The sequence below is a fragment of the Monodon monoceros genome, unplaced genomic scaffold (genome assembly GCF_005190385.1).
Source record: "Monodon monoceros isolate NGI ecotype Baffin Bay Population unplaced genomic scaffold, NGI_Narwhal_1 Super_Scaffold_9, whole genome shotgun sequence".
In the NCBI taxonomy this organism is placed as follows: Eukaryota; Metazoa; Chordata; class Mammalia; order Artiodactyla; family Monodontidae; genus Monodon; species Monodon monoceros.
Genome location: NW_021703786.1, coordinates 31,210,601 through 31,223,671, shown reverse-complemented (window position 1 = coordinate 31,223,671; position 13,071 = coordinate 31,210,601). Strand labels below are relative to the sequence as shown.

The 13,071-nt window shown below is 56.4% G+C and overlaps 1 protein-coding gene across 2 annotated transcripts in view; it reads left to right on the top strand.

The window, feature by feature from the left end:
• Nucleotides 1-5,038: 5,038 nt before the first annotated feature.
• TTYH2 (tweety family member 2) overlaps nt 5,039-13,071 on the top strand; it is a 30,911-nt gene continuing 22,878 nt past the window's right edge. For both annotated transcript variants that reach the window (XM_029213273.1, XM_029213274.1), the window contains exons 1-3: nt 5,039-5,116; nt 5,306-5,478; nt 10,818-10,929. In XM_029213273.1, coding sequence (XP_029069106.1) covers nt 5,045-5,116; nt 5,306-5,478; nt 10,818-10,929 — 357 coding nt within the window. In that variant the 5' untranslated portion in view covers nt 5,039-5,044. The remainder of the gene's footprint in view (nt 5,117-5,305; nt 5,479-10,817; nt 10,930-13,071) is intronic.

Below are 13,071 nucleotides of genomic sequence, written 5' to 3'. Positions count from 1 at the left end.
CGTGGGTCTCTCCTGGACGTCCCCACCTTCGTCCCCTTCCTCCTGAGCGGCAGTCACCGCCCGAGTCAGGGCACCACGTCAGTTAACACCCTGGCTTGGGCACCTTCTGCTGTCAGTCATCTCAGCAAACTGTGACCGTGGCAGGTGTCTGTACCTCTCTGAGCCTCACTTTCCTCCTCTGCAAGTATTAAATGAGATGTCCCTTGAAACATGCTTAGTACGGAGAGGGTCCCATAGCACGTGATAGGACCCAGTGACGCAAATCATTACGCAGACTGGCCTTGAGGTTCAGAAACGTGTCCAAGTACCATAACCCATGGAGAACACAGACGGAAGATCTGTGTCTACAGTCACTGATCAGGAAGGACTGAAAGACTCATGCAGAGGGGGCTTCAGCTCATGCCCCAAACGTCCAAGTGAACAGTACCGTCCTGTGGTACTGTGTGTGTGTGTGTGTGTGTGTGTGTACACAAAGATTAAATGGAACTGGGAACAGGCAGTGCGTCCTGGAAAGCTCCGTGGCGGGGATGAGCCGTGCAGGGGATCTGGAAGGCAAGGAGGTCTAGGAGTAAAAAGCAGGTCGCCTGGTGACCGGGACATCCTGAGCAAAGTCAGTTCCCAGAACTTCCTTGAGGAAGCAGAGCTCCCAGTCACTTTCAGGGGTCTTGGGGAGCCATGGAAGCCCCCTGATGGCTGTCCTTCCATCCCTCCCTGCCAGTGGACTTGACCCTGAGTCCTCGCTCAGGCTACCTGGGCTCCATCCACCAGGCTCTTGGGGAGGTCGTGCCCAGTCTGTCTGCAGGTGCAGGTGAGGCGAGCCCCAGGTGGAGGAGGGCGCCCCGGCCCCGCTGGGCCCCCAGCCCCATCCGAGGAAGCAGCCCAGACCTCTCAGCCTGAGTCTGCTGACCTCTGCCCGGAGAGAAGGAGTGGAGATGGAGCAGATCCCTGCTTCGAAGGGCTACTGAAGGGACCCAATCAGTTAGTGGGTGTAAAGCATGTGGCCAGCGCCCGGCACTTCCTAAGTTGCCACAAGCCCTGCTTGGCAAGGAGTAAGCCCCAGCTGGCCAGGTGCCCATTGGACAGAGTTGGGGACAACAGAAAGGGCCCCTGGCACTGCCCCCAGCAGTGACTCCCAGAACAAGCCACTTCAGTTTCCTCCTTCAGTTGCCACCGTCAGCATGCAGCCGCCTCCCCGGAGAGGTGGGAGACCAGACACCGAGGAGGTGATGTCCCTGAAAGGCCTGGAGGCTCCAGAGTGCTGCGCCAAGCTTTACTGCTGCTCCTGCCTGCGGATGTGCAGGAGCCTCCTGTGTGTTCCCTGCGTCGTCTTTCCTTGCCCCGCATCCATAGCCCAGCCGCATCCATAGCCCAGCCGTTCTCTTGGGACGCGCATGAGGAAGTAGAGGAGACACTCTTAATTTTTTACACGGAGGCACGGATTTCCGTGTGTTGATGTTAGGTGGTTCCGCTCCTAGACTCCCCAGAGAGTCCCAAGTGTGTGTCCTTAGGCCGGGGGAGGGGCTAGACCCAGAACTACAGGGCTCCCCCAACTCGGGGGACAGTCTTCAGGAGGAAAGGCCAGGCGGGGAGGCCCGCCGGCAGGATTTGAGGGGAGCCGAGCTTGGGAAGAGGAAGCCCCCTTCACTCAGTCTGAGCCCTGAGTCACGGTCAGCTGGACAGTCACGCTGCGCCCTGCCCCCGGGGGGGAGGGGCTGCACCCTATCCAGTCACTGCCTCTCCCTCCGGCTCCTCTCGCCCTGGCCTCGCCCCTCGGCTGGCTCACTCTCTGTCTCCTGGGGTCTCGGGGCGAGGGGCGCTCGGGCTGTTGCCCACTCCCCCGCCCCAGTGCAGGAGACCCTCGCGGTGCAGCTGCAGCTTCGGCGTTCCCAGAATGCCAGTCGGTCAGTGCTGCCCCCAGCTTGGGTCCTGGGTTCGTGCTCTGGCTTCTCATCGCAAAGTGACAAACCAGAACTAATGGAAGTTACTGCCATGAGGGAGAGGCCCGAGCCCTGACGCGGGGGCGGGGAGGCGTGGCCGCAGGAGCTGCCCTGGAGCGCTCCCTTCTCGGAGCTGTCAGAGCAGGAGGCCGTGTGAGCAGAGCTCCTGGCTTCCTCTGGACGGGAGGTCCTCCCTGTAATGCCCTCCCCGCACCCAGACACACGGGGACCCGCAGTGTTAATTAGCAGCCGGAAAATAATAGCCCGTTGGCCGCTGGCCGGTGACACCAAGGTGGCCGGTGACACCAAGGTGGCCGTGGGAGGTGGCTCTTCAGGCTCCTCTTCCCTCCCCCCTCCAACTCCTCCTTCCCTAACCCTAACCTCTGCCCCTGCCCTGGTGCTCCCAGCGCCCGAGGAAAGTTCTGGAGGGGAACTGCTAACAAAAGGGCCTCCGCATTTGGGTTTCCCAGACAGGGCCTCCCCAGGGCTGGGCTGCACCAAGAGTAATCGAATGAGGCCAGATGCCCAGCTTGGGGAGCCCCACCCCTGCCCCCTGGCCTTGAAATCCCAGGGCCCTGCGCACGAGACGAGGCTTGCAGGAGGTCAGGAGTCCGGAGTTGGCTGTGAGGCATGAAACGGGGGAGCCAGGGCAGGGGCTCAGGGGTGGGGACTGGCTGTGGTTTGGAGAGATTGAAACGGCACCAACCCAAGTCGAGATTACTCCTTGGAGGTCCTTCCTTGGTGGATGGGGATCCATGATAGTCAGTGGGTTTTCCTGTTTGGGGGGAGATTGAGGGTGAGGTTGTCCAGGGTAGCTGGGAGGAAATATGGCTGTTAACCAGTCTCTAATCTATACAAAAGGTTTATCCAGGTTTTTGTTACTTTCTTTTTAATTAGGATTAACTTACAGGGAAGTGCACATCCCTAAGTGTACACCTCAATACGTGTGTGTGTGTGTGTGTGACACCATCCCAGTCAAAGTGTATTCCTGACCCCCCAGGAGGCTCCATCCCACTTGATTCCCTCCCAAAGGTTGTTACTATTCAGACCGCTGTCACTACAGATGAGTTTCTCTGACTGCATCTTACGTCAGTTAAACCACACAGTCTCTGCTGTGTCATCTGGCTTGTTTCCTCCACCATTACATCTGTGAGGTTCTCCCACATCACTGGCTGTCGCCGCAGTTGACTTTTCATAACTGCGTCATATTCCATCGTGTGGCTCCAATCCCTGTTATCTATCCGATCTCTTGTTGGTGGACATTTCACTTGTTTCTGGTGTTTGGCTATTACCGCAGTGTTAGGCTGCTGTGAACATTCTTGCATGTATCTTGTGGGGGACATGAGCCCTCCTTTCTGCCAGGTGAATATGCAGGAGTGGGGTTGCTGGCTCTTGGGGTATACGCACACTGCACAGTGGTTTGCAACTTGTGACGGGGGTCCTGGGCTTTAGCAGAGGGGCCTCAGGCCTGCGAGGGGGTGGCCAGGACAAAGCTTGACATTTACGTCCACCCCTCAGTCAGAGGCTCTCTGTATATCAGCGCTCTGGAGTCTGAAGAAAAGGTTTAGCTACTATAAACAGTTTGAGAAAGTCTGTTGACACTAATCAGGGTTTCCCCAACTTCAATGAGATACAGATCTCTTGGGATATCTCTTGGTGCAGTTCTGATTCACTGGGTCCAGGGTGGGGCTTGAGAAGGTGTGTTCTGCATTTCAGAAGATGTCAATGCCCCAGGGTTGGTGAACTTCGCTTTGAATAGCAAGGCTCTAAACCCCCATCCTAGCCTTCTTCCCCTTGGCCTGGGGCTACAGGGCCTCCAGTGAGGGGCATGGGCTGGGGGCCGGCTAGTGGCAGCTTCTTCCACCGTCTCACCAGGCCAGCCTCCTGGCACAGTCCATGGGACAGGCCCAGTGGCCCTGGCCCGGGAGCCCCAGCGCCTGCCACCCAGGAGGACTTCCGCAGGGGGGTGTGGTCAGGTCCACTGGGCCTCCCCAGCTACCTGGAGGAGGAGGGCTTACCACCCATGCTGCTGAGTCGGGGGTCGGGGAGCAAGTTCCTGGCAGTACCTAAGACATATTTATCCCAGGTGGAGGCGAAAGCCACACTTCGTCACATCCACCCTGAGCCATCTCTCCTGTCCTCTTCTGGGCTGTCCCCACTGCTTTGGCCATTTGTCCGTGAGGCTCGGAAACCCGTCGGTCCAGGTGACCAGCTGAGCAGGTCAGGCCAGGGGTCCGCAGGCCGGCCCAAGCCCTCACGGGCCCGAGCGGCTGCGTGGGCTCAGCAGACACCCTCTCCCCTGTGAGGCTCTGCCCACCCCCGTCCAAGACGACCCCGGGCCTCGGGACTGCAGACCCCAGCCTCTGTGTTCAGGGTTGTCTCCCGGTGTGCGCATGCTCCTGCCTGAGTCTTGTCTCCCCCTTAGCCCAGAAGGGCCCCAGTGTCCCCCCCGACTCTGCTCATCACCCTGCCCCGACAGCCCAGACTGGAGCGCTGGGGGTTCTGGGCTGGGAACGACCCGGGGCACGTGGGCAGCAGGGCGAGGCTGTCAGCTCAGGAGCCTGACTTAGAGCCAGGTCCAGCCCTGGCTGGCGGCCACCAGTCCTGGTGCCATCTGGCGTCCATCTGGCTGAATCAAGAGACTGGAAGGCAAGGAGCGGGGGGGGGGGGGGGGGGGGCTCTGGGCCTCCTGACGGATAGCGGCTCCTTCTGTAGGACCCTGATTGCTCGGCGGTCCTGAGACGGCATTTCCTCCCCCCTTCAGAATTCTGGGCTTTGCGGCCACAATTGGCATCTAGGGGGCGCCGTCCCTTTCAAGATGTGATGAGAGGGACGCCCCAGGTGCATCTCATGACGTCTCCCCCCTCTCCCAGCGCAGAGTTGGCCTCTGGTTGAGGATGTACCCCAATACCTGGAACAAGGCTCCGTGGGGCACATCCGCCAGGGCATCCCTTCCCCGCCCTGCGACAGGCCCCACTCAGCTTCTGAGACACCCAGCCCAGCCCCGTGTCCTCCAGGAGGCCTTGGATGCTCTGATCCCACGGACGTCCGTCTCCTTGTCTCCCTCAGTCACACACAGCACTGCCCACAGACCTCACTGACCGGGGATGATTCCTGCCTTGTCTCTTGAGCAGCTCAGAGCATCCATCAGACAATGCCTGGTCCGCACCTGCATCCAGGTGTGTAAGCCCCGGACCTGGGGGCCAGGCTTGAGCCGTCCCTCCTTCCACCACTTGTCTCGTGTCCTCCCCCACCCACACCTGAGCTCCTCTGCCCCCGACTCCCCGCCCAGCCCGAGGGCAGGGCGCTTACCGACACCCCTGCCACCCACGGGACCAAGTGCTGACCCCAGGCCTCTCCCTCCTCAGTCGCTGCTGTTCCTGGGGCTGGTGGCCGCCGTCGGGCTGGGCCTGAACCTCGTCTTCCTCGCGGCTTACCTGGTGTGTGTGTGCTGCTCCCTGCAGAGCAGTGCGGTGCAGACCAAGCATCGCCACCCCTGCTGCATCACCTGGACGGCCGTGGCGGCTGGGCTCGTCTGCTGGTGAGTGTCCCTCTGCACTGGGCCCGGCGTGCGCGCTCGGGCGGGGGGTGGCGGGGGTCTCCATGTGAGGCTGCAAGGCGGACACAGCGGAAGAAAAGTGGGCCTGACCATCTGGGTCTTGCCAGTGGTCAGCCTGATGACAAGGACACCCCTTCCTCGCCCTCCACTTCCTGCACAACCCCACCCCGCCGCCAGCAAACCCCAAGTGGCTCCTCAGCTGTCTGGCCACGTTCTCCTGCCTGAGCTCCGGGTACCTGGATGGGAGGGCCTGTCTCCAGGGTGAAAGCTGTGCCTTTTCTCGCCAAACAGTGGGAATCAGATGTCCTGGATGGCGAGGGGAGGCTCCCGAGCGTCCCTAGCTAGCCCCTGCCCCGGGGTGGGCCTCTCCAGCCTGGCAGCGAGCTCCCTGAGCAGTTGACCGGCGACATCTCTGCTCTCTGCGTCCTGTCCCCTCCCAGCGGCCGCCCGGGGTCTGCGATCAAAGTCTGACTCCAGTCCAGATCAATGCCATCTTCTCACAAGATCAATAGCTCTTAGCTCCATCAGCTGGGTCTTCTTTGCTTCGGATGGTGAAGTGAGGCTTCCTAACTGTGTGTCAGAGCCACGCTGCCCAGGCAGTGTACACACACACGCGGGCCTTGTGTTCACCAGTTGTATTTTTCTTGTTTTTGTATCTACAGAGGTTTTTCCAAAAGCCTCAGTTCCTCCTGAAACGCTCCAGGGGGTGGTCCTGCCCAAGGGGTGGAATGCCTCATGGCTAATTGTCCATTGTATCCAAGAACCCACAGCACTGTCTCGGCAGCAGGACAAGAGGCAGATGGGGCTCATCCCTAGCGGCTCACCTCATCCCCAGGGCTTTCCTCTCCATTAGATCACGTTCAAGGTCCCGTCCTGCCTGCAGTGTCAGGGCATCTAAGCCAAAAGATAGGCAAGAACTCAAAGCAGCTTTGCAGGGGTGACAAAGCACCAAACACGTGGAAGGGAACCAGGGCTGGGTGAGACACGCGGCCGGGGCTTAAATCATAAACTTAAAGGAGAGAGGTTGAGCCATGGTCGCAAGTTCAAAGACAAATACGACTCCCAGCAGAAAGGAGCCTCCTGCAAAGTACCTGGTATTAAACAGCCTCCTCCTGAGAGTAAGGTGTGCAGGGCGGGCAGGGAGAGACAGGATGGAGACGGCCCAAGAAACCAGCAGTGCTTGCTACGCAGGCAGCCCTCTCTCCTATGAACTCAGATTTTTCCGAAAAAAATACTGCAAGTGACAGAAGAATACTTTGGAACAGTAAGAATGACTTGGGAGGGTCAATTCCAATAAGTAATCGTTACCTGCCGCTTAAGGAAAACTCAAAACGGGAGTGTATGTGGCACAGCTCCTCCTTCAGAATTCTCCAGCTTACCTGGGCCAGGCACGAGGGAGCCGGCGATCAGAAAAACAGCCCCCAGTTCTGCCTTCTTGTAGCTCTCGGTCTGTTGGGAGAGACAGAGGATCATATGCTTGTTTGATCTGAGTACTTAGGAATTAAAGGGTAATTTTGGAGACAAGGCATAGGCGTGAAGTTGGATGGCCCACTCGAGTCGGGTGTTAACTGGGTGACAAGGGCACCAAGACCAACAGGATGAGAAGGCGTGAACTAGGCAAAGGTTGGGGCAAGCTGGGAGGAGATACTTCCATGCAGAGGGAATTGGAGTGTGTGCAAAGGCCCTGTGGTGGGGGGGAGAAGGGAGCAAACCTTTTTTTTTTTTTAATTTATGTTATCGAAGTATAGTTGATTTTCAATGTTGTATTAATTTCTGCCATACAACAAAGTGATTCAGTTATTCTTTTTCCTATTCTTTTCCATTATGGTTTATCCCAGGATATTGAATAGAGTTCCCTGTGCTACACAGTTGGACCTTGTGGTTTACCCATTCTGTATATAATACTTTGCATCTGCTAACCCCAAGCCCCCAATCCATCCCTCCCCCACCCCGCCTCCCCCTTGGCAACCACAAGTCTGTTCTTTGTGAGTCTATTTCTGTTTCGTAGATAAGTTCATTTGTGTCATATTTTAGATTATTCCACATATTAGCGATATCGTATGGCATTTGTCTTTCTCTGTCTGACTTACTTCAGTTAGTATGATCATCTCTAGGTCCATCCATGTTGCTGCAGGTGGCATTATTTCGTTCTTTTTTATGGCTGAGTAATATTCCATTGTGTACATGGACCACATCTTCTTTATCCATTCATCTGTCGATGGACATTTAGGTTGTTTCCGTGTCTTGACTAACGTGAATAGGGCAGCTATGAACACAGGGGTGCGTGTATCTTTTTGAATTATAGTTTCGTCCTGGTATATGCCCAGGAGCGGGATGGACAAAACTTTTAAGGCACTGAGAGAAGCCAGTGTGGCTGGAGCAGAGGGGCGGGCGAGGGGGCTGGGGTAGGGGTGCAGCAGGGTGGGGGATAGGCAGTAAGTGCGGTGGAGGCCCACAGTTACCTTCACTGGAGCTGTGCTCAGATTGGAGCCCAGCTGGAGTGAGTTGAGGGAGAGAAGCGGGGAGGGGGTCCAACAAAAGCAGAAGGAGAAGGGATACGAGGTGAGGCTGGGGGGATTAGGAGGCGGGGGTCTTGCTGAGCTCTGACAGCAAGCATCCTGGAGAAGAGGGGAGATTCAATCCGTAGAAGAAAGAATGAACAAGGCAAAAGGGATATGAGGAGAATTCCCAGTGCACCTCTCTTTGGGAGTGATTTAACATTTGATTAAGAGAGCGGTGCTGTTAAACCAGAGAGGGGCAGCACCACAGACTTGTCTCAGAAGGCTGGTGCAATTACACAGCCCCTCCTGAACCATCATCTCCGATAAATCCATAGACCATGAGAAGACGCAAAAGTGGAATCCTCCGTTGTTGAAAACAGGGAAAGGGAGAGTTAAAAGGATGGGAGAGCATTGGCTTGAGGCCGAGTGCCCAGAAAACACTGGATCATGACACAGAGAACTAGCAGAGAAAGTTAGAAACACAAGGAGCAAACGAAAGGTATTTTTCAGAGCAGACTGAAATTTAAAAGATGAAGTGACTAAAGAGAAGCTCATAGAAATACAATACATTTAATGTATGAATATTTCTGCATTTGACCAAGGCCCTCCCAGTATCCCTGTGGATGCTGTATTTACAGATTGTGTCGTGGTGCGGTTAAGTGGATTCAAACCTGGTTGAACAATTCTGGTTGAATGCAAAGAATACTGATTTACTCATGGGTTCACCAAACTGTAGCTGGTGCGTGCATGCGTGCGTGCGTCAGACACGTGAAGCAGATAGGAACCTTGTTTTAAAATGCACATTCTCAGACCATACTGGTAACAAATGGGTGCGGTGTGCCCCCCGCCCCCCCCCACCTACGCTTTTAACAGGTGATTCTGTCCTGTGGTCCATGGACCGCTTTCTGAGAAACACTGAATTGGGGGTCAAGGGCACCCTGGAAGGAGGTTTCTAGAACAGTCTCCCAGGGGATTCCATCCCAGGTTCTGCCCTGTTTAAAGAAAAAGGGTAAAAACGTTTGCACATGTGTCTTCATCTTTCCCCCGCAAAATCAGCGTTTTGGATGAAAACTCAAGGAGGCTGTTTAATGAATCTTGAGAGGACCCCCAGGGGTGTGAGTCAGAGAAAGTATGATCAGTGACAGAGGCAAGACTTCGAATGATTTGTTCAGGCTGGAATGTTGGACTAAAACCAGCTAGATGGATTTAAAGTTCCTCTTTTATTTAAAACAAAACAAAAAGCAATACGGCACTAGAGGAAGAAGGAACCGCCTGGGCTTAGCGGCAGTTCCTGGGGAGAAATCCAGGGATATTAATGGACCACAAGGTCAGTGACAGGGAGGGAGGACCCCAGGGCATTAGCCCCCTGGAGGGACCAGCTGGAGGGACCAGCTGGGCTTGGGTGCTTCACTCAGAGGCCACGTTTAAGGGTGACATGGACTGATTAGAGAGAGTTGAGCCAGAGGGTGATGTAGACCAGGGTCTGGAGGACACATCTGACTCGTAGAGCAGAAAAGGGGTGACACGGAGCCCCATTCAGATGTCTGACAGGGTGCCTTGCAGAATTGGAGGCTTATTCCAGTCTGGCCCCGAGGACAGCCAGGAGCCAGCAGGTACGTGATTTAAGGTGGTAGGCTTCAGCTCAACCTAACTCAACCTAAGAAGGGACTTTCTAGAAGCCGGAACATTTCAGCAGGACAGATGCCTCGTGTGTGGTGTGGGGAAGTGGAGGTGAAAGGATAGAGAATGGAGGGGGCATCCCCAACCCTTGGAGGGTTTGGGAGAGGTGAGTGTGATTTCATGAGACCTCAGTGGTCCCCAAACCCACGTGTGTCAGAGTCACCTGGGGAGCTGGCAAAGGTACGAGTTCCTGAGCCCCTCCCAGACCTACTGTAGCATCAAAATCCCTAGGGCCCGGCCAGCAATCTTCCAGCCTTCAGAGCCCCAGGACTGGGGAACAGGAGTATTTTCTTGTTGGCTGAATGAAATGTGCTGCAGAGCTAGTTGGCCAGGCCAGAGACCGCTGCCCCAGAACCTTCCTCCCTCCCCCGGCCAGTCCATCTGCCAGAACTCTAGACCACCCCCTCTCCCCTACCCCCAGGAAAGAGTTCCTCAGCTAAAGTCAAAAACCCGCTCTCATGGATGTTTAAAGGCGCTTTCATCATAATTGCCAAAACCTAGAAGCAACCGAGAAGCCCTTCAGTAGGTGAATGGCTAAATTGTGTTCATCCAAACAATGGAATATTATTCAGCGCTTAAAGAAAGAAAAATGAGCTATCAAGCCATGAAAAAACATGGAGGAATCTTAAATACATATTACTAAGTGAAAGAAGCCCGTCTGAAAAGGCTACGTACTGTAGGATTCCAACCATATGACATTCTGGAAAAGGCAAAACTATGGAGACAGTAAAAAGATCAGTGGTTGGCAGGGGTTAGGGATGAGGGAGGGATGGACGGGCAGAGCACAGAGGACTTTAAGGGCAGTGATATTACTCTGTATGAAACTATAATGGCGGATACATTTGTCCAAACCCGTAAGATTGTACTACGACACCAAGAGTGACCCTAATGTAAACTGTGGACTCTGGGTGATAATGACGTGTCCATGTAGGTTCGTCAGTTGTAACAATTGTCCCATTCTGGCGGGGGCTGTGGACGGCTGGGGAGGCTGTCTGGGCGTGTGAGGCGCCACAGGGTATATGGGAAATTGCTGTACTTTCCATTCAGTTTCGTTGTGAAGCCTAAACGGCGCTAAAAAATAGTATACTAACAAAATTTCTCCTCTGGGTGTCACCTCTAAGTTTGGGGTCTTGCCTCTAGTGCTGCGGTGGGCGTTGGTTTCTATGGAAACAGCGAGGCCAACGACGGGGTGTACCAGCTGATCTACTCCCTGGACAATGCCAACCACACCTTCTCTGGGATCGATGTGCTGGTAAGGTCGCGGGCGGCCGGTGAGGTCTGCGTGGTGGGAACGAGAGCCCCAGTCAGAGTCCAGCCAGCTCGGCTCCAAGGGGGCCGGACTCCCCTTGGGGCTGCCAGTTGGTCCCACCAGGAGCCAACCGGCGATTTCTGCTCCCCAGGCTGGGGGGCACAGGGGGCAGGGGTAGGAGTGAGGACCAAAGGAGAAAGGCTACGGGGTCCTGGGGGCCAGGACGGCTGTGGGATCAGAGCCCGTCCATCTTCAGCAGAGCTGAGCACTGTGCCATTTGTTCAAGAGGCCCCTGAATGTGGACAGTCGGCCCCGCGGTGCCTTCTGTGTTCACTTTCAGTGCTGGGTGTAGAGTATGGTGGGTGGCGTCCAGGAGATGTCAACACTCTTCAAAAACAAGTGAAGAGCCCCAAACCCCACAAGGTGTCCTCCGGGCTCTGGTTTCCAGGCGCCGTGACTCCAGCTGGGGGCTAAGGGTGAAGGATGTGCTGGGCTGGCCAGAGGAGAGGAAGGAGTTTTTGCCCAAGGAAGAGGTCCACTTGCTGAGCCTCGAGGGCGGGGAGAGTCAGGGTCTTCAAAAAAAGGTAGCCCATGGCCCCCAGTGCTTGTCACTTTCTCTCTGGAACCACTGGCTCTTTCCAGCTAATTTCCCAGCAGCCCCTGGCGCCCTAGGAGCCAGGCTCCAGGGCAGTTTTCAGAAATGCCAGTCCTGTCCGCCATCACCTCTGGGCCAGTTCCCCAGTAGAGGGGTGACCTCAGCAAATGAGCAGTTGTGTCAGGCAGCCTCAGCCACGCAATCCAGCCCTGACCGGAGCCTGTGGACCTCACTTCATCCTGGTGCCGCTTCAGGAGGATTCGACCTCAGTGCCCCTCCTCTCCCTTAAGCTCCTCTCAGGCCTTAATCCCCCAGCCCGGCTCCTCCCAGGAGGGACTCCCTTAAAGAGACAGCTGTGCTGCTCCTTGGGGGTACGGCTGGGTGCTGGGTGCCATGGCCTCAGAGAGGGTCCTTCTGGGGAGCCGAGGGTCACACACCAGAGCAGGGTCCCAGGTCTCCTGCTGAGCTCATCCAACCACCCCCTGTGTTCACTGGGACCCATCCCTGGGGACTGAGAGCTGTCTGGACACTGGGCTGGAGCAGCTCTCATGGGGCGAGGATGGGGCGGCTGGGATGGGGGAGCTGAGGGGCCGAACGCCACCTGACCAGCACTGGGTGGGGCCTGGGGGGAGCTCACTGCCTGGGGACCCCCGCCATTCCCTCTGCCCTGGTGGGGAAGGGGCTCCACCCACCAGCACAGAACCACTGGAGGAAGAGCCAGCCCCTGAAGGAGAATCCCTTCCCCGGGAAGCCCCAGAGCCATGACCTTCACTGGCTGACTTGTGACCATTGTAAGGAATGACCCGTGGCTCCCCAGGGCTGAGGAAGAAAGTCCCAGAGCCGCCCTGATGGGAAGATTCAAGCTTTTCATGTCCTTATCCCCCGTAGATGAGCTGGGCCTGAGACCCCCAGGCTGGGCCCATCCACCCCAGCTGAGAGCTCCCCAGGGTCAGGGGTGGACGTTGTGCGTCAGACCCCAGGTCTCTAAATGCCCCCGTGTTCCTGAAGGGAGGGGTTCCGTGTGTCTCTGGCGGTCAGCCCCTCACCCTCTCTCCACCATTTCTGAAAAGCGAAGGCAGGCGTCCCAGGCTCTGGTGATGGTCCAGCCGGCCAGGAGCTGCTTGGGTCCTGATGGCCACCTCCTGTGTTGACCTGCGTCCTTGGCTGGGCCTGTGGGGCTGGTTTGGGCCTCGGGTGGGCACCCAACACTCCCAGTCCCAAGGGCTCCAGGGGAGGCAGCAGATCTTAGAGGGCTCCCTAGATTGGAGGGGGGTGAAGGCCAAATATCACACAAATGATGTTAGATGAGATAATGCCCATGAAAGTGCCTGGAATCTCCAAAAAACGCTCCACATTGGGAGGGGGGACCCTATGCTAATGGTGCCATTATTATAATTACTGTAATTGTGTATATTACTGTAATCACCACGAAAGAGAGAGGAGACTTGGATTGGGGGGTGGCGGCACTCAGGAGACAAGTCAGGTGACTAAGACCTGGGCCAGAGTGAGGTGGACCCTCCCAGGCTCCCCTTCCCAGACCAGAAGCCCCA